Here is a 21,458-nt window from a genome sequence, read left to right as displayed (position 1 = left end):
CTGACTTCTATGTAGAATCATACTTATGTACCGTCTAGATTACATCTAAATCACATTTTCTGCATTATTCTACGCAATTTTTTTAATAATTACTTTTAAAAAAAAAAACAAATTTCCAAATAATAATTTTTAATTGGGTATAATAGTAGAGAGTTTTTTCCTTCCTTATATGCCCAGGATGCTCCATACCGGTAGCGAGGCAAAAGAAAAAAGAAGTTAAAACCATTAACACGGTCGTAGCAGTGTGGGCTAAGGAAGCCAGTTTAGGAATTTCGTCGCATCAGCTTCCAATTTTACCATCTGCGAATACTCTTTCATGTTCCCGAAATTCATCACGAAACCAGAAATCGTAGATTGATAAACCAGAAAACTCCACATTCGACTGCTTTCTTCTTCTTCTAAGCGTTGAAGACATAGTTACTGAGTCATTCCATGGCAGAAAAGCAGTTGATAGTGGTCGTTGAAGGTACCGCAGCCATGGGTCCCTTCTGGCAAACTATCGTATCGGATTACATTGAAAAGATCGTCAGGTATTCCTATTACCCATCACTTCTATCATCTCCTTCCTAGTTGTTCTTTTTCTAATTTCTTGTTCGAATGGCAAAGGGTAGTAAATTTGCGTAACTATGCGTTTTTCTTATGCTATTGTTTTGTTTTGTTTTGTTTTTTTCTTTTTTTTTTTAAAGGATTTTCTGGATTGTCTGACAAAGCTTTCTGTTTATCGATTCGTCAACAGTTTATAATGGTGATAGTGCATGGGGCTATTATGTGAACGATCATAATCATTGTGTTGATTTTCACCCCAATTTGAGAATCACACTTAAAGAGCCCAAATTGAGTACTTGCCCCAGTCTCCTTTTCTGAACCGAAACCCTATCATACCTCATACGTAGAAGTAGAACTCATTATTTGTTATTATATTACCTGATTTGGAGGCTTGTTAGTTCTCATCTTGGATTTTGCATACGAACTGATTTTAGTTGACATAATTGTTCTTTCTTTCAATACTTCAGAATTAGAGCTAGGAGTGAAGTTCCATTCTTGACAACCATCATAGGTTGGCCTAATGGTAAATAAGCAACATCTCCTTCATAAATGATTAGGAGGTCATGGGTTCGATCCATGGTGGTCATCTATCTAGGATTTAATATCCTACGAGTTTTCTTGATACCCAAATATTGTAGGAACAGACGGGGTATTCCGTGAGATTACTCGTGGTGTGCGTAAGCTGGTCTGAACACACATGGATATATAAAAAAAAGTTCCATTCTTGACATTGGAAGTTTATGGAGATATCACGTTGTTTTAGTTTATTAACTACAACATCTATCTGTTTCATAATTGGAATGCAATTTTTTAGTTCAAAAGATTATCCCTTCCCCTTTCTATTGGCAGTCTCTCCTTCCTCCCTGTAATCGAACTGCATGTTATTCTTTATATTTTGTATATAGCATAGTACCAGGATTCTTTTTATAATTAGTGTTATGGAGTTGTCGGTCCAGCATGCTGGGAGTTGGTGGGCATGAGAACACCTGCTATTGCTTGTTTCTTCATTACTAGCTGTTGAGTTGAAGATTGGAAGTTATGGACATTAGTTTTCTCTGGTTAGGTCTCCTTTCAATCTTTGCTATCCTGAATGGGTTAGGCAATTCACCTCTCTTGTGTAGACCTCCACCTCTCTTGTTTTGTATTTTTAGGAGGGTCCTTAGCCACAAACAACCTAGCTGATATCAAATAAATGTAACAGGGAGAATACATATTCCACATTGTAAAATAATTCCTGCATTTCAACTCAAAGGTTTGCAAGTCTTAAATGAGATTTTCAGAAAAAAACTGAACAAGACTACTTGAGTTATTTTAGCATTCTGTGGAATAAACTTTTGTGTGATTTGTACAATGAAATAAAGCAGGGAGGATGTTATAGAATATGTACCATCAGACTCCAACAATTGACCCAAACGGGGCTGAAGATTTTATCTTTACTGTTTCATGTGAAAATTCATAACTGTTTACAACTTCTATTGTTGTTTTTTATGCCAGAAATAACTCATGGATAATATTGATGATAATAAGTATATGAAAAATTCTTTCTATTTATGCAGATCATTCTGTGGAAATGAATTAACTGGGCAGGTACGCCTCCTTCTTTTTGAGAAGACTAAAATATTTATCCCCATCATTTCATGTATGGAATAGTTCTATTTTTCAGGATTCAAAATATAGAGACTATCCCAATACCTATTGTCTATTGAATTCAGTTCTCAATCCGACTTCATAACGGAGGATACTGCTGTAGGAATACTGGAAGTGATATTGGTCCTTCCATTTAGATCGATACATGATACCTTCATGTTGATACTGGATGAAACTCTTGGTCTTTTTTGAAGAGTTAAAAAATGAGGCCTTTATCATTTGTAGGATTTATAGTTAAAGCTGATGTTTCTATTGAGACAAGATAATTTGATAATATTATGTTTAGTCAGTTGGCGAAAATGTAGGTAAAAGATTTTAGTTTTCTGTTATTACATCTCTGTAAAAATGCATTTGGATAATTGGGGTTTAAAAGTTTTTTTGGCCCCTTCTCTTGTTTCATTTTAGAGGGTGCTTGTTAATGGCCTACTTCCGAGAGAAAAATAATGTGGTTGTTTCCTTTCCATAGCTGGAGTCCCTCCCCATAGAGAGAGGTTTCTTTTTTGTGGGCTTGGTTTTTTTGTGAGCTTGTGTATTTTTTCATTTTTTTTCTCAATGAACGTGGTTGTTTCTATTAAAAAAATGTGGATGTTTCCTTTCCAAATCACATCCTCAAGAATAGTGGTTTCTAGCTGTTCAGTAATATGAACTTTTACGAATCAGTGATTCATAATTTTCAAAAACAGTTTTGAAAATAAAAACAAACAGTTTTCCACATAAATCTATCCCTTTCAACATTTTAGAATTAGTTAATTCAATTTCAAAGGTTATAAATCTAGCCTTGTGATTTTTTTCGCTTAACTAGCCATTTCAATTTTCAAGCTTACAAATCTTATCGACTTTATAAGTGAAATATTATCGATTTTATACATTTTCATTGATTAAAAGTATAAGTGAAATATTTACTCTTTTCCCCCCCATTTCTAGGCAACATCAAGACAGATTATATGATCACATCCATTTAAAATCTTTCTCATTCCAAATTTAATTAGATATATGAAATCATATCTAGTTCTTATAGTCCCGTTATTTTATAATCATTTCTTATGCTTGATTCTGAACAGAGTGTGCTCTTATTAATGTTCTAATATGTAAACTTGGTAATTACTTTCATTCAACCTGACCATGTAGTGATATACTCTACTTCTGGAATGCAGAAACCACCAACCTCTAATGTTGAGTTCTCTCTGGTCACGTTTCATACTCATGGATCGTATTGTGGTTCGTAAGGAGCTTATTTTTCCTGATTCATTATGCTTATGCTCTGATGTTGAGTATTTATTTTCCAGCACATCCTGTGTTTGTCAGTGTTATTCCATAGTGTAGCTAAATGTGATAACGAAATGGTTAATGATAGATTTTGGGCATGATATCATCTTGTCCCATGTTTTATACTCTCAAAGTTGGAAGTTTGTCTAGACCTTTGCATAGGTATTATGTATTAGTTAAAGTAGCTCCCAGACTTCAAAAAAAAAAAAAAAAAAAAAATAGTACTAGCTAAAGTAGAGTTCAATTGGAGAGTGTTCTTCTAACACTTATTCCCTTCCAAACCTCTGACACCGAAGTAGTGGATATATATGCATACACATGCATGATGCACACACATTGTTTCGGGAATGAAACTAGTCACTTTCAGTAGACAAAGTGTCATGTGGAATCTTGGTTAGTTTTCTTTGGAATTTTAACATGTGACTCGATGCTGAATATGTCCATTCTCTTTTATTTTGACTTTTCCTTTTCCAGGATGTCTAGTACAGCGGACTGGGTGGACAAGAGATGTTGATATTTTCACACAATGGCTTTCTGCTATTCCCTTTTCTGGTGGTGGTTTCAGTGATGGTGCAATAGCTGAAGGGCTTGCTGAAGCACTTATGGTATGTGTTTTCTTGCTTTCTGATTGTTACTCTAACTATTTTATGGTGCTTTATCTCCTCATCATTTCTTCCGATAGTTGTATGACTTGTATGGTTCATTTTCATCCCTTAACTTCTCATCTTCTTTTGAATAAATATTTCTATACTAAAGACTAGAGGGTCCCCATCTTCTTTCTAGAATTCTGATGTTGTTCCAGACGGTTTGACCTTTTTCTCTCTTCCCTCACCATGTCACGAATTTAACTCTTCATATTGTAATAATGCAATGAGATTATTTGAGGACACATGAATAGTTATGGACACAGAAATAGTTATGGAATTCTTCAGAACAAGCAAAACTAATTAACTTCGGAAATATAAGCTAAGGCCAATTATGAAGAGCTTTAGAAGCTCCAAATTCATAGTTGTTGTTCAAGGAGTTTGATGACATAACTATATTAAGTTTCTCTCTCCATAACTAAAATTGGAAGCTTTTTTTTGTTATACCTGAGCATTTCTATGTATTTTTATAATCACAAGTCTTGTTTTTATCTATGTTTGATTTGAGTTAGTTGGTATTCAGTTTAAGGTTTGTATATGAACTTTAATTAGCTTGGGACGGGATGTAACTATTTTCTGAGCACTGTGCATGGGTTTTTTTTTATTTTTTTATTTTTTTAATAAGTAAATAAATAAATAAATTTATGGAATTGTTTTGTTTATCATGTCAAGAAAGGCCAGGCTTGGAAATGGCATACAGGACCATGCAAGTCCAATGTTTTAAAAAGCTATTGAGGCTTATGCCTCGAGGCAAGGCTCACCTCGAGGCAAGGCTCTAAGTTTAAGCCTCGAGACTTACGCCTTCTGTTGAACCATAAGAGGCTACGCCTCTCGCAAATGAGGCTTGTACCTTTGTGAAAGTGCATTGACTTCGCAATCAATTAAGTTTGTCTTTCTGTCGTAATATTCTTTTGCTATTTATAATTTTTTGTTCTCATGAAAGAAATAGAGCATGACTTTATAACCAATTGACTGCACTTATATCCCTTATGATTTCTCTTGCATGATAATTTCTATCTAGATGTTCTCAACTCAGCCAAATGGTGGCCAAAATCAACAAACTATGGATATGCAGAAGCACTGTATTCTTGTTGCTGCAAGTAATCCTTATCCCCTGCCAACGCCTGTATATAGACCAGCAGTGCAAAATTTGGAGCAACATGACAATGGTGAACCCGGGAGTTCTCAATCATATGCTGAAACAGTTGCTAAATCATTTTCTCAGGTTCCCATCACATTATTTAATTTTTTCAAGAAGAAAAAAGTTATTTTTTCTTTCCCGCGAGTGTTGCAGATAATAAGGTAACTAGACCATCTTTCATGCAGTGCTTCATATCTCTGTCAGTTATTTGTCCGAAGCAGCTTCCAAAGCTAAGAGCCATTTACACTGCTGTAAGTACGATTGTCTACTCGAGATTCCACCATTTAGATACATATTTCTTGAGTCAAGTCATTCCAAATATCTTCTATTAATTTTATAATGGTGAAGTCTGGATTTACTCTGGGATTCTGTCATTGCTGGTTCAATTTCTAATCCCTCAAATATTATGGATTGCAAATTTTGAGGAGTTATTCAGTGAAATTTTCAGCATGTTATAAATGTAATGTGGCATTATACTTGGGATTATTAACAGCATTAATGGTCTCATTTGTAAATATGTGTATGACTGCTTCTCTGTTTAATGCAGGGAAAGCGCAACCCCCGGGCAGCAGATCCACCTATTGATAATGTTAAAACCCCCTCATACCTTGTTTTGATCTCTGAAAATTTTGTGGAAGCCCGTGCAGCTTTAAGTCGTCCTGGAATTACTAGTTTACCTGCAAACCAGAGTCCTGTGAAAATGGACATATCTCCTGTTGTGCCTGTTACTGGACCACCTACAACCACTACTCCATCAGGTCCCCACTCGTTAGCTTATCTTTGTCTGATCCTGTTCATTGCATGCACTTGCTTATGGAATGTATTTATCCTTGCTTGATCCCGATCATTAGATGCCTAAGCTTTGGAAACAAATATCATATTCCTGAACAGTTAATTTGAGATGTCTTGCCAGTCTCCAACGGATCTTCATGATAGTGATATGGTCATGCCATGCGACTTGCAACACTGAATTATACTAATTGGCATATAGATATGGTATTTGAAGTATAATTTGAACCAGGTGGATTTATATTCTTATGAAAGATGTGAGATTTTTTTTTTGAACTAGTAACAAAATTTATCATTGAATAAATGAAAAGAGACTAACGCTTAAAGATACCAACTCTGAGAAGGAGTGAAAGATATAGGATTATAGTTTGGTTTTATCCATATAGGCAATCAAAGTAGATTAAAGTGGATAGTTAAAATCAGAGTTCTTTTGTGTAAATGTTTGTTGTCTGTGGTTGCCCAGTATTTGGTGTGACTGAATTTTTTTGCTGATTCTTTAGTTCTTTCATTCTTCTTAATAGAAAGGTTTGAAAAAGTTATCCACTCCAACTCTTGTTGAGTTGGGAGATCTCTGGCTATATAAAAAATTCATATGTACGTTTGCAAGAATATTTGACACTTGCGTTTTTCTTTTGTCTACCCCAGTAAATGGACCTATTATTAACCGGCAGCCAGTTTCTGTTGCTAATGTCCCTCCCGCTACTGTGAAAGTTGTAAGAGTTATCTCCTTTTCTTCTTAATTTCTATGAAGAAACTCAGCTTTTAGGATATCCTTCCAACTTGAATCATGCTATACTATGTTTTTGTTCAGGAACCAAATACCGTTACATCTATGACAAATGGATCTGGATATCCACCACATATGCCATCAGTTGTTCGTGCGGCATCACAGGGAGTCCCGAGCATGCAGACTTCTTCACCACTTTCTTCTCAGGAGATGATCACAAATAATGAGAACACACAAGATCTTAAACCTCTAGTGAATGGTGTTCCACAGCCTGTACGACCCGTGGGTCCTGCTAATGTTAGCATTCTGAATAATATTTCTCAAGCACGAGTGATGAGCACTGCTGCTTTAAATGGAGGAACTTCCATAGGACTCCCGTCTATGGGTCAAACCCCAATGGCCATGCATGTATCCAATATGATATCCAGTGGAATGGGATCATCTGTTCCTGCTGCACAAAATGTGTTTTCATCTGGTCAGTCTGGTATGACATCAATAAATGGGTCTTCAACTCTTACACAGGTTGCACCAAACTCTGGTATAAGCTCACTTACTTCAGGAAATAACAATATTTCTGGGAATTCAAATATTGTCACTTCACAAGCAGTAGGAAATCTCCAAGGTGGTGTTAGTGTGAGTCAATCAGTACCTGGGATTAGCCAAGGAAATCTTGCAGGGACACAAGTGGTGCAAAGTGGAATTGGCGTGAGCCAAAATGTTATGAGCAACCTAACCCAACCTGGTGTTTCTTCTGGAAATGGTACGATGATTCCTACTCCAGGAATGCCTCAACAAGTTCAAAATGGGATGCATTCAATTGGTGTGAACAATGCAGCAGCTAACATGCCATTACCACAGCATTCCGCAGGTGCTTTGCAACAAGCACAATCCAAATACGTGAAATTTTGGGAGGTATGTTGCGAATGTGCCCGTGTGTGTTTACGTGATAGCCATGATAGTGTATCCATTAAAAACTTCAATGTTCCGTCTTCTAAGTTCTATGCGTGTAAAAAATCTCTCCTCTTTCAATTGTGTAATCAAGATATTGTATCACCCTTGTATAAAAAGTCAATGCGAAAAATCATATTGTGGGTGGGTGTGTTTTGTTTTATTATGTTATTGGATATGGAAGTGTGCTATTAAGATTTGAAGGTTAAATATGAGTTACCACTTACCATTTAATTGAACATATGAAACATAAATTTTGTCAAACAATTCAAATTTTATTTTGAGTCTATGATCACTTGGTTTCCCCAATGTGCTTCTTCTAGTTTCTTCATTACTTGGTAATATTTTTTTGAAGGCACGTTGATGTTTTGTGTTACTTGTTAGAAATAAGGTCAGAGTAAAAATGTAAGTTACATAGAATTTTTGTTTATTCCTAATTTTCATACTAGATAGGATTACTTCTAGAGTTGTATGTTTTCTTCTGATGATGATGTTCCACCATCTTCCTTGCATCAATTTGTTTTAAAAGAAATTGATTACTTTGAATAATTAGATAGAACTATTCTTGTAAGTAGAAATTAGAAGTTTAATTAAGTGGAATGATAATTATCTCAAACATTGTTTGTGCATGGCAATGCAGGGAAATCTATCTGGTCAGAGACAAGGCCAGCCTGTTTTTATTACCAGAATGGAAGTATGTTTCTGATCATCCACTAGTAATTCTAGTAAAAATCGATATTTATTTTTTTAGTACCATATTTTTACACGTCTTTTCTATTTATTTTTCCCATGGTTGAAAAAAGCGTGAGCTAATGTTATAGCTATATCTTTTTTTTATCAGTCCGGTTATATCAGTGGATTATACATTGGAAGCTTTTGTAGTGATTAAAAAATTACGTTTTCTCTTACCACCATATGAAGTTTTACATTTATATTTAACCGATTAAGTTGTTTCTGTCAGGGTTACAGGAGTGCTTCAGCTTCTGATAAGTAAGTGGACTATGGTTCTGAGTTTTATACTTCTTCTTTCATATATTTGGCATTTTTTAGTAATATATATGAGATTCTTTTTAGAAAAAATTATGATCCATTTATATTTAACTGATTAAGGCACTTTAAAATTGTACATTTTTTAGAAATTTATGAGCCATTTCTGCATACTTTTTACCTCCCACCCTCTTGGGATTTTGTAGACTTTCTCTACTTCACATTTAAATGTGTGATCAGTTCAAATTTTTTCGTTGCAGTGGAATCATTTATCTATCTTCTATGTTTATAGGCTTGCAGCAAACTGGCCGCAGACAATGCAAATAGTTCGGCTTATCTCACAAGATCACATGAATAACAAGTAATTTTTTGCTCAGTAGGATAATACTAATTTCTCTCGTCATCTGTTAGCTTAATTAGAAGTAGCTCAAGTTTGTTGTATTTGAATTTAGGCAATATATTGGAAAAGCTGATTTCCTTGTTTTCCGAGCTATGAATCAGCATGGATTTCTTGGTCAGCTTCAAGAAAAGAAACTTGTAAGTTGTCTACGTTTGTGCTGACTTTTTTTTTTTTTTTCTTCTTCTAAATAGAAAAACCCGAATAAGTTTATGTGCTTTCTTTTAGAACGTTGTGATTCTTGTTTCCACCTCCAATATAATCATTGTTCAAATTGAGAAGGAACCTTTTCATCTCAAAATATTCAGATCTACAGCATACATCGAAATACAATCTTAATCTGATTATTTTTTCATTCTTTATATGTCAGTAGTTAAATGATGTGGAAAGGGCTGAGTGGAGAATTTTCTTTGCTTTGTCTTGTGGATTATAAGGGGAACAATGGTAAGGTGGTGTTGTGGGATCAACAAGATGCTATGGGTTCTCCTCCACACACACACCCCCCCCCCCCCCCCCCCCCCCCCCCCCCCCACTCTTTTCTGTTTCTCTTTGCGGACACTGAGTCAAAAGCAGTTCCCAATAGGCTCATTTCAAGTCCCAATAGCATCCAACGTTGAAAAAACCATAAAGGTATCCTTGTTGGCCGAAACTTACAAATACAAATTTATTAAAAGTATTCCTCTACTGCACATCCAGAAATTGGAAAACTGGATTAATAAGTTGAACATTGTTTGTTGTTTATTTAGTACTGTCTCTGAGTTACTCCCTCTTTAGTTTAAATTATTTGATTATGGGCTCCACCGGTAGCACGGTCAATTAGCAAGTGTAAGACTGGCCTAAACGAATATGGATGCTTTTGTTGAACATGTCCATAAAGGGAGAGAGTAGTAAGTGAAACTCCCGCATTTATCTACCAACCAAAGCCATCTATCTGAAGAATGAAGAGAGTAGTAAACTTAGGGAGATCCTGGTGTCAAACAAAACTCTAGAATTTTATCAAAATGAATCTCTCTTCAAAATGAGAGAGGAGAGTCTTATTTGTAGAAGACGTTGGAGATTTGGTTTTTTGGCGTTATAATTTTCTCTAAGGCACTGGCTCTATAGATATCTCAAATAAAGTACTAATGTCAGGTTTTGTCATCAAAATATTTTCCTGCGAAATACTTTCCTAATCTGGAAATATCTGGCCGATTGATATAGTATGATATTTTTTCCTTTATTGCAGCACAATTTATTTTCTCCTATTTGGGAGATATTTCATTTTCTGGATTTGTCTATAAAAGGAGTGTTCTGGTATGCTTTCGATGAGCAATTTTGATTACGCCGATTTGGGTTTTTGAGAGCAAGACATTTGCAGCTTTCGACCGAACTGTCCTACATTGTGATCTTGCTCATTGCTCACTTTATTCCACTAAGCAAGTTCTTCTTCCGTCGAATACAGACTTTGAAGGTTATTACAGCTTAGGGGGAGCCTAAGCCTTAGTTGTTAGAGAAGGGATTCTCAATCTTAGGGGGAGCCTAAGACTCAACTTAGAATAAGGGAGTTCTTCATCTTAAGGAGCTCCTAAGAATCATCAATTAAGGGAGTTCACTGACATTGGAAAAGATATTGTCGTGAGAGGGAGTCTCATAAACTGTCGGGTGTCGAAGTGTTCGTTGCTTATATTAACACACTTAGGGAGAACCTAAGTTTAGTTTAACGGGAGTCTCACATCTAGAGAGAGTAGATGACGTGTGAGTTAAGCTCTACGTGAGCCACTGTAGTAGTTGGGGTATTATAGATAAGTACTACGTTGTAAACTGCTTAACTCTTTAATATTAATAGACTATCTTTCCTGGGCGTTCAGCCCCCCAGATATAGGTGTTTGTCACCGAAGTGGGTTACCAACTGCTGTGTGTCTTTGCTTGTTTTATTATTGTTGGAATTTTTGTTGTTACAACTATTGTTGGTGCTTTCAACTTAACAATCACATATTGAGTGATGAGTCATCCTAACGCTTTTTCAGAAGAGGTTAGTTACAAAATGATTAACTAACTATAACAACTAACAACTTCTTACGTAATTACAAACAAGGGCCTTTCGGCCTTACATCAAATCCACCCAACCCCAAATTAAACTCGCCCTCGAGTGAACTAGGAAGCTAAATGAAAATCTTCCGGTGCATGGTATGGCTTCAAATCAGCAACATTGAAGACAGGGTTGATATGTAGATCTTCTGGAAGTTCAATTCGATAAGCATTGGTACCATATTTTGCTGACACTTTACATGGTCCAAGTTGTCTATCTTTCAATTTATTATAAGTTCTAGTAGGAAATCTATTTTTGCGTAAATAAACAATTACAAGATCTCCTTCTTCAAATGTTACTTTTCTTTTTGACTTATCCTTAGCTTCTTTGTAGGATAAAGTTGTTTTTTTCTAAATGATCATGGACTTCCTTGTGTAATATTGAATTCTCTCCACCATATTTTCAGCTTCCATACTTACATCCATGAAGGATGGTAAGTTGGCAAGGTCAAATGTGAGTCTTGGAACTCGAGTGTAGACTATTTCAAATGGGCATCTTCCGGTTGATTTGTTTCTCATGTTATTGAAAGCAAACTCGGGTTGTGCAAGTGTTAAGTCCCATTGTTTAGGTTTCGAACCATTTAAACAACGTATGAGATCCCCCAAAGTTTGGTTGGTTATCTCCGCTTGACCTTAGTTTCAAGATGAGATGTGGTACTAAATTTCAATGTAGTGTCAAATTTCTTCCATATAACACAAAAAATGGCTAAGAAACTTGACATCTCTGTTTGACACAATGGATTTAAGCACTCCATGGAGTCTAACAACTTCCCTAAAGAAGAGGTTAGCAATGTAAACCATATCATTTGTTTTCTTGCACAAGCTAAAAAAATGAGGCATCTTGTTGAATCGATCAACAACTACCATAATTGCATCATATCCCCGTCGTGTTTCAGGAAGACCAAGTACAAAATCAACTGATAAGTCTTCCCAAATGGTTGTGGGAATCGGTAAAGGTGTGTATAAAGCTGGCATTTGTGGAAGTTCCTTTGGCTCTTTGGCAAATGACACATCTTTTAACAAAGTTATTAGTGTCTCTTCGAATTTGTGGCCAATAGAATTTTATAGAGACTAATTCAAAAGTCTTGTCTGGATCAAAATGTCTTGCCAACCCCCCTGAGTGAGCTTCCTTTATTAAAGCCTCTCGAAGAGAGGTATGTGGGATACATCATTATTCACCTTTGAATAGGAAGCCATCTACAATATGAAAATCTGTTGAAACTATGTGATTAGTGCAATTGTACCATGCTTTTCCAAAGTCTATATCTTCTTCATATAATTTTGGGAGATGGTTGAATGCAATCACTTCGGTAGAGAGAATGGTTAGCAATGAATTCTTACGACTCAAGGCATTGACCATCTTGTTCTCTTTGCCGGCTTGATGTTTAATAATAAAATCAAATCGTTGGATGTATGAAATCCATCTTGCATGCATCCTGCTTATGTTCTTTTGAGCTTGTAAGTATTTCAATGAGAAGTGATCGGTTAATAAAAGGAATTCCTTCGATATTAGGTAGTGCTCCCACTACTTTAATGCTCGGACAAGAGCATATAACTCTTGTTCATAAGTGCTCCAAGCTTGCCTTGAAGGACTAAGCTTTTCACTAAAATATTCAACTGGATGCCCTTGTTGAGATAAGACAGCCCCAATTCCCACACCACAGGCGTCCACTACTACTTCAAAAGGGTTTAAGAAGTCTGGAAGCTTTAAGACCGAACTGGTACTAAGTCTTTCTTTGATATTTTCAAAGTTGTTTTGCTGTTTTTGGCCCCAAAAGAAGTTTCCTTTCTTCAAGCAATCTCTTAAGGACCGTTTATTTTAAGGTTTCTAGATGCCTAAGAATTAAGGATGACCAGGAATTATAAGCCTGGGAATAAGATTAATGAGAATCAAGGATGACTGTGTTTGCTTGTGCATGGAAATGAATTTTATGGGAACGAATTATCTTTGTATTTAATTTATAAAATTAGTTGTGATAATTCTAAAAATTTTATAGATTTATTGATAAACAATAAATTCAATTCAAAATTTTGAGAAAAACAATTATTTAACAATTAAATAATAATAATAATAAAATTATTAATTACAAGTATTTGTAAAATGAGTAATTTATAATTAAAGTTACTAGAATAATGAGCAATTATGAAGTATTAAATTAAACCAAATTTACCTTTCATTAATTAATTTATACCATAATAATTCGAAACAAAAAAAAAATTTAATTTAATCTTCATTCATAGAACGGAAAAGCATGAGAATAAAATAATAAGAATGAAAGGAAATAAAATAATAAAATTAAAAGAAAAAATAAAAATAGAAAAAGATGAATAATAAATAGAATGAAGAAGGGAAAAATAAAGAAAATAAATATATTAAAGAAAAAATAGAAAAGAAAATATGTAAAAATATCACATAAAGCAGAAAAAATATTAAATAATTTGAAATAATAAATATAAAAAGAAGAGAAAAGTAATGAATAAAAAAAGAGAAAAAAACAGATGAAGGAAAAAGGGGAAAAAATGGAGGGGAAAAAAAAAGAAAAGCAAAAGTGGGGGTTTATTAAAAACTTACCAATTATGGTGGGAATAAAAAACATGGAAAGAGAGGCATCATTGATGCTTGGGAAAAATGTTTTTCTAGATAAATACCTCAAATTTCTCCTAACCAAACAAGGATTTTATATATCCATGTCTATTCCTACCCTCTGTTCCCTCAAACCAAACGACCCATTATAGGGGTTGTGATTGAGCTGAAGTTCTTAATGAACTTTCTATAGAAGGATGCCAAGTCAAGGAAGGCTTGGATATTCTTGATTGATGTAGGAACCGGCCAGCATTTCATTGCTTCAATTTTCTTCTCATCCATCCTTATTTGATCTCTGCCAATGAGGAAGCCAAGAAATGAAATTTCTTGAACAAGGAAAATGTATTTCTTGAGGTTGACATACAATTCATTCTCAGACAAGGCTTGTAAAAGATCATGTAGGTGCTGCAAATGTTCTTCATTCCTGCTATACACCAAAATGTCATCAAAATAAACACCAATGAATTTATTAAGGAAAGGAAATAGTACTTGGTTCATGAGCCTCATAAATGTGCTAGGGGCATTGGCATGACAAGCCATTCAAAGAGAGTCCCTCATTAGTCTTGAAAGCCTCCCCTCATCGCCCAACCTTGTTCTGATTTGATGGTAGCCACTCTTCAAATCAACCTTTGAGAAGATCAATGCCCCTCCAAGTTGATCGAGTAAGTCACTGATTCTTGGGATTGGGAAGTGGTATTTCACGGTTATTCGGTTGATTACTCGGCTATCCACACACATCTTCCAACTTCCATCATTCTTTGGAGTAAGAAGGGCGAGCACTGCACATGGACTCAAGCTTGGTTGGATGTGACCTTTCTTGAGGAGTTCTTCAATGTGTTGGTGTAGAATCTCACGCTCCTTTGGGCTCATTCGATAATGTGGTAAATGAGGAAGTGAAGCTCCAGGAATTAGGTCGATGTTGTGTTGAATCTCACGTATAGGAGGTGAATTTATAGGATCTTCTTTAATTTTCTAAATTTTTTCAAATGAGGCTTGTACTTGTGGAGAAATTTTGTAGATTGTTTCTTCCATTTTACTGTCAGAAACTACCAACTAGGCATGGAAACGGTTTGGTTCGGTTGTTTGGTGGTCAAACCGAACCGAACCAAACCACATATATGCGGTTCGGTTCGGTTTCAAATTCGATTTTGACATTTTTAAAAAATCTATGTTATATTTTTTTAATTAAAAACGGTTCGGTTCGGTTCAGTTTAAAATTCGGTTTTGTACTTTAAATTAAAAACAGTTCGGTTTTAGATTTGGTTTTACTCTTTTTTTTTTTAATATATATATATATATATATATATTAGTTAAAAACGGTTCGGTTCGGTTTTCGAAATTGAAACTGAATCGAACCGAATTAATTTGGTTTCAAAATTTCTTCAAACCGGATCGAACCACATTTTTCGGTTTCACTGAGTTTTTTGTTTAGTTTTTAAAAACGGTTCGGTTTTTGCGGTTTGAATGACCACCCCTACTACCAACCCCAAGATGTTAGCTTCCTTTTCTCTAGCAAATTTCTTCCCACGGATCGTGATGAAGAGATGGTTGCTCTCACTCTTCTCGGAGTTGATTCCATCTTCATTCTTCTTGTTTAAAGGGAACAATACTACTTTCTTGTCTATCCATTGAAACTTGTAAGTATTTTCCCTCCCTTTGTGTGTAGCCCAAGTGTCACATTGCCACGGACGCCCCAACAAGACATGGCATACATCCATTTCTAGCACGTCGCACACTACTTGATCTTTGTAGCTACCAATTGAAAGTGGGATTGAACAAATCTCACTAACCTGTGTTTCACCTCCCTTCTTAATCCACTTGATTTTGTATGGACTAGGATGAGGTTCCACTTTGAGATTTAGTGTTGTCATGAGCTTCTTCAACACAGTTTTCACTGTTGCCACTGTCAATGATGACATTACATACCTTGGCATGGATTGTACAATGGGTTTTGAAAAGGCAATGCCTTTGTGGGTGAGATTTTCCCTTTGGTGCAATCAAATTCTTTGAAGAGCGCATGATAGTCGACCCCCCTCAGAAATTCTGCCTCCTCTTCCTCTAATCCCTCATCATCTCCACAAGAATCATCTTCTTCTTCTACAAGTGCAACTGTTTTTCATCGAGGGCAAGCATCGGAAAGGTGCCCACTTTGGCCATGTGGAAAGCATTTGCCAAGTGAGGGAAGATTGTATGGATTCCGGGCTTTCTTCTTGAGTTCAAGATCTTCTTTCTTTTCATTCTTATCATCGGGTTTATCTTGCTCCTTCTCCTTCGAGGATGATGGCTGATTGTGGGATGTATTCGATAGGCCACTTGTCTTGCTTAAGGCAGTCTCCCATGGCCCTTTTCTTGTAATTCTCTTGGAGTGTGACTCATTTAATTCTTCTACTCTTTCAGCAAAAGAAATTGCTTCAGCAAGAGAGTGAAAAGGTTGGAGCTTCACCTTTTCTTTGATTTCCAACCGTAGACCTCCAACAAACCGAGCAATTAGATGTTGTTCATTGTCCCATTAGATTGTTCTTGCACCCAGATGGTGAAACTCTTTGATATAATCGGCCAAAGACCGAGCCCCTTGTCTACAATTTTGGTAGTGGCTGTACAAGGTTTGCTCATAATTAAGAGGTAGGAAACGTTCCTTCATCAACTTCTTCATCTTCTCCTGTGACCAAATTGGTCCCTTGCCCCTTCTTTGTCAATTTCCTTCAAGTTGATCCCACCATGCTGAGGCACCATCTTTTAACTTCAACGCTACTCAGTGGACTTTCTTATGCTCAGGGGTGTTCATGTAATTGAAGGAAATTCTCAGTATTCTTGATGTAATCCAAGAACAACTCAATATTATGCTTCCCATCATAGCTTGTTAAGTCAATTTTCATCTTGAAGTCTTGAGGTTCCTTCTTCCTGCATAATAGCCATTTGCTCCGCTCCTAAACTCATCAAACTCAACGTTTTGCTCCTCCCCACTAGAAGAACTCCAATCTTGGAACTCTTGGTTGCATTCTTGATAGTGTGGTCGAGGTTCTTGATAATGTGGCCGAGGTTCTTGATGATCCGGAGGGTATCTCTATCGGAAAAGATTATCTTGCTCCCTTTTTTTATGATTTTCTTGGCAAGCTCGCAGCCCCCATGGATGCCCAAGACCCCTTCTTCCTCTCCTTCCCCATTCTTGAATGAATGGTTGGGCATTTTCTTGGTTTTGTGGTGCTGTCATCATCTCGATCTTCCTCGACAAAGCTTCCAATGTTTCTTGCACCGTGCTCATCATATTTTGTAAATCTCCCACAGAGGCCTCAACGAACAGCAAGTGTCTCGAGGAGGATCTTGGTGAGAGGGTGGGGAACTCCTCCACCTGTTGTTCTTGGTGAGTGTTTCCACCCACTGGCTGGTTTCTTTTTCCGGCCATCGGTTTGAGGAGTCTTGGACTGCTCTATACCACTTTGGTGCCAAATCAAACTCTAGAAGTTTATCAAAATGATTAACTAACTATAACAACTAACAACTTTTTATGTAATTACAAAAAATGGCCTTTCAGCCTTACATCAGATCCATTCTCAAATCTCATCATCCAAAAGGTTCCTTGCAAGGCTAAGGTACTATGCTAGGGAACTGGACTTCCATGAGTTCAAAATGAATAGGTATTGTGCATAACCAAAGCATAGATCGTTGGAAAGGATATACAGAGGAGCTTCACCACTCCAAAGATCATATAAAAAATTGGAGTTTACCTTACTGAATTATCAAGTACCTGCTTTCAAGAGAATTAACTTCCTCAGTTTCTGAAACTAGTAATAACGGATACCAGTTCCCTACATTTAAGTTATGCCAATTAAGCATGCAATGGGAAACTGTTTCTTTAAGCATTTTTTGCATATATATTGAATTTGTACTACCAAGCATGATGATAGATGGTTCTAGTACTACATGCAAACTTTACTTTGTGCTTGCAGCATTTTCTGTTCCTTGGATTAGTAATCTGTATTTCAAGTGAACCCACATCATAATTCATTTCCTTGAGTGGTTTCTTTTCTTATGTTGAGTCACTTCTTGTTCTGTTCCAGTGTGCAGTCATCCAGTTGCCATCCCAGACTTTACTGCTATCTGTTTCTGATAAAGCTTGCCGCTTGATAGGGATGCTTTTTCCTGGGGTAAGATATTTTTGAGCTACAAAGATTACTTAGTATTAGTATTAGTATTCTTTCTTTTGTTTGCTTTAAATAAACGGTGAGAATTCTTCATTTCAATGTAAATACATTACCAACAAATCTCAGATGTCCTTTGAGAAGTATAATTCAATATTTGACTGCTACTTTTTGCAATCATCTATATTAAACTGAAAGTTTGATGCTCATTTCTGTGTTCTGCAATCATATATTAAACCGCAGCAGTTGATTACTAGAGTTCTTGTGTTGCAATTGTAGGGTGCAGCATATCATGATATGTATTAAATGCCAGTTACATGGAATCTAAAAGTTCAGTTAATCATTTTTAACGATAGTTGTTGACCTTGAGGAAATGGTAGATGCAAACATAGTCACACATATGAAGGACATGAAAGACGGGAAGGACTCACAAATTTAGAAATCTTATTATTATATATTTCTAATTATTGAGAGGCTCATTTATTTATTTATTCTCTTTTTTGGGATAAGAGAAAACCGAATGTTCTAAAACCATCCCGAACGAAAGAATGAACAAAATAAACGAAAGGGGTGATAGGGGGGAGAAATCCCTAGGCCAAAAAGGATTCTAACAGAAGGCTTGGAATCTCGTACTTTATTTGTTTATTCTAGCGTTCATTTTGTCGCTTTTGAAAGTGAAAACAATATTGAGTTACAACTTTTATACTTGATGTCCTTTTTTTTTTTCTCCCTAAAACTCAAATGACATGGGAATACACAGTGGCACGTAACATGTTAGAACAACGAACGATATAGCCAAGCGTTACGGGTGAGCATCGGTAGGTTGGAGCAACAACAGCATCCGACCAAACTGTCACTGCCACCGAACCGACTATTGTCGGTTTAGCAAGTGTTCAAACCGACCTCGGCCGTTCACGAGTCAAAATTGGTCGGTCGGTCGGTTTTGGTTGGTTTTCTTCTTTCTTTTATTTTTGGAATTTTCTCAAACTGACACAGACTGACCTCTCTCTTTCTCCGACGGACCAACTTTGGTTCGGCCGGTCGGCTTGGTTTTTCAGTCTATCATGCTCACCCCTTGTGTATTTGGCCATATGCAAAAAAACCTTTTTGTTTATAATTCAATCCGCATTTAGGTCCATGTTCATAATTTCGATTCAGTATGTTGAAATTTCTTGGAACTGTAAACAAAAAACATCTCTAGTTCTTTCTCTTTAAATTAATTATTTATTTTCCCCATTAGGTAACTTCTTAAATTTCTATCGTTTTCTGACACTCCAGGCCCTTTCTTTTTGTCCAATAGCCTGTAATTGTAGTTTTTCTTTTGATACTCTTTCCTTTCTTTTTCTTTTCTTCTCTCTCTCTTATTTAATTTGTTTGTTATCCATTAAGTTGCTTGAATATGTTCGAATATGTCCGTTTGACCAAAAAAATCAAGAATTGTAGATTTAACCTTTTGTTCTCGATGAGGTTGCCATCTTTTTGGGTTTCCAAATTCATCAAATGCTATTAATTATGGATTATTGATATTTGATATTTTTGGAACTTTCTGAATCAATCAGGATATGGTTGTGTTTAAGCCTCAAATACCCAGTCAACAGCAACAACAGCATCAAATGCAACAACAAATGCAACAACAGCTTCAACAACATCCTCAGCTGCAACAACACCAGCTTTCTCAGTTGCAACATCAACTTCCACAGATGCAACAACAACAGCCGCAGCTTTCTCAGCTGCAACAACAGCAGCAGCAGCAGCAGCAGCAACCACTTCCTCAGCTGCAACAACAGCAACAGCAGCAGCAACTTCCTCAAATACAGCAGCAGCAGCAGCAGCAACCACAATTATCACAGCTTCAAAGCCAGCAGATGCAGCAACAGCAACAGCAACAACAAATGGTCACGGGTGGAATCGGTCAATCTTATGTCCAAGGAGGGCGATCACAATTAGTTTCACAGGGACAAGTCTCTTCTCAGGGTCAATCTAACATGCCTGGTGGAAGCTTTATGGGTTGATTGGAGCATTCTAATGTACTTCCAAGTCTCTATTTATTTTGTTGGGATCGTGGGAATAATAGACGATTTTTTAACCGATTTAGTTTAATCCTGTTTTGTAATAGTGAATTTATGTATATATGCCACGTTGGTTCCAGTGAAACTTAAATTTGGGGATGTTTGGGGCAAGGGGGGAGTTATAAACTTTGTAGAGTTATGAAGTCTGAACTCTTAGGACCCCGTGTAAGAATGTTAATAAGGTATAAAATTGATGTTTTTTGATCCCTATTTTGGACATATTCAAAATCTTGTTTGGGCCATTGATTTCAATTCATAAGTTATAACAGCGATAAACACACGAGATTTATTCTATTGTTGATTGTGACTAAATTAGAAGGTTCATGATTAACAAACAGTTCAAAAATTAAAATTATAATATGATGCTGTTAATCAATTATTAGTTTTAAGTTAACAATTGATATTGAATAGTAACTATGGACATTGACGTCAGATCTTCTATATGTCATTGGTTAATTATAATTGAAATATTTACATTTTGTTTTTAACTTTAACCATTATAATTTTCCTTTTTAGTTACCATTTCTGTAATGTGTACGTAATTACATGCTCATAATCACAAAAATTACTGACAACATGAAGAAATAGGTTTATATTTTTGTGGTGAGAAGTCTTCAAGCAGTCATGTTTCTGCCTCAAGCCTTTTGAGAATACATTAAAATGGGAAATTTGATACCCCACTTAAAACTTCAAACCAGCCACCATGTTCCAACTTTAATCATACTCTCTTTCACTAATGGCTTCCCACCCTTTTTTTTTTTTTTTTTTTTTAAAAAAAAAAATGCAATTATTGTCACGAGGATTAACAATTTTCAACAATCATAAACCACCCTTGTTTTTTCATCATTTGTACTTCATCCCACGTAGAAGAAAAATTATTCAATGTGATTGCTTTTTAATAACAATTTGATATCTGACAATCAATATGAAATTAAATTTTTCTTTCAAATATTGACTGATAGAATCAATACTCTCACGGATTATCGAGAAAGAGAAAAAAGAGAGCTTAATAGTAGAATCTGAAATGGGGGCGGCAACAGGGACTCATTCTCCGTTTTTTCTTTTGTTTCTCATGGGGATTTTTTTTTTTAATTTTCTTTTCCTAAAATTCTCTTTGGTTTGGACTTGGCCACTTTAGTTGTGTTTAGATTGGGCTAAATTAAAAACTACACTTCAAAAAATTAAATACCTAATATATATATATATAGAAAAATATTTAAAAATCTAATAGGGACAGGGATATCCTCCCCATTCCCGATTCGAGAACCCTAAAAAAGTCTTTGATTTGATCCCATCCCCAGTCAAATTGGGGATTCTCCGCCCCAATCGGAGAATTTTGCCAACCCTATCTATTAAGTTGGGTGTTTCTAAGTGTTTGAGAAAGACCAAGGAGGATGAGAATGAAATTCCTCATCACTCGATTCATTAACTGCATTTAGATTCTTTGTTCTCATTTTCTAGGACCCTCTCACTTTGTTCTTTGAAAAAACTCAAAAAGAGAGGTAGA

At 35.9% G+C, this 21,458-nt stretch overlaps 1 protein-coding gene across 2 annotated transcripts; it reads left to right on the top strand.

The window, feature by feature from the left end:
* The first annotated feature begins 167 nt into the window (after window positions 1-167).
* On the top strand, window positions 168-20,161 carry PFT1 (phytochrome and flowering time regulatory protein (PFT1)). 2 transcript variants are annotated; one of them, XM_039036215.2, is made up of 15 exons: window positions 168-530; window positions 2,103-2,133; window positions 3,348-3,411; window positions 3,934-4,064; window positions 5,125-5,328; window positions 5,430-5,495; window positions 5,792-6,002; window positions 6,679-6,746; window positions 6,845-7,672; window positions 8,349-8,402; window positions 8,670-8,698; window positions 8,988-9,056; window positions 9,148-9,232; window positions 17,802-17,888; window positions 19,442-20,161. In XM_039036215.2, exons 1-15 carry the CDS (start codon window positions 433-435, stop codon window positions 19,892-19,894), a joined length of 2,478 nt encoding a protein of 825 aa, XP_038892143.1. In that variant the 5' UTR covers window positions 168-432; the 3' UTR covers window positions 19,895-20,161. The 2 variants fall into 2 exon arrangements, with proteins under 2 accessions (XP_038892143.1, XP_038892144.1); XM_039036216.2 differs by having other exon boundaries at window positions 170-530; window positions 5,140-5,328.
* Window positions 20,162-21,458: the final 1,297 nt, after the last annotated feature.

Source organism: Benincasa hispida, chromosome 7, assembly GCF_027475165.1.
Source record: "Benincasa hispida cultivar pf3 chromosome 7, pf3_genome.v1.1, whole genome shotgun sequence".
NCBI lineage: Eukaryota > Viridiplantae > Streptophyta > Magnoliopsida > Cucurbitales > Cucurbitaceae > Benincasa > Benincasa hispida.
The sequence above is the reverse complement of the archived record's forward strand: the minus strand, read 5'-3'. Positions and strand labels throughout refer to the sequence as shown.

Bases quoted from the DNA above. Each gene is read 5' to 3' on its own strand.
- PFT1 (XM_039036215.2), top strand. From the start codon at position 433: ATGGCAGAAAAGCAGTTGATAGTGGTCGTTGAAGGTACCGCAGCCATG. The intron at 8,403-8,669 runs GTATGTTTCTGA...TGTTTCTGTCAG, and splicing joins TTTTTATTACCAGAATGGAA to GGTTACAGGAGTGCTTCAGC. The intron at 9,057-9,147 runs GTAATTTTTTGC...ATTTGAATTTAG, and splicing joins CAAGATCACATGAATAACAA to GCAATATATTGGAAAAGCTG.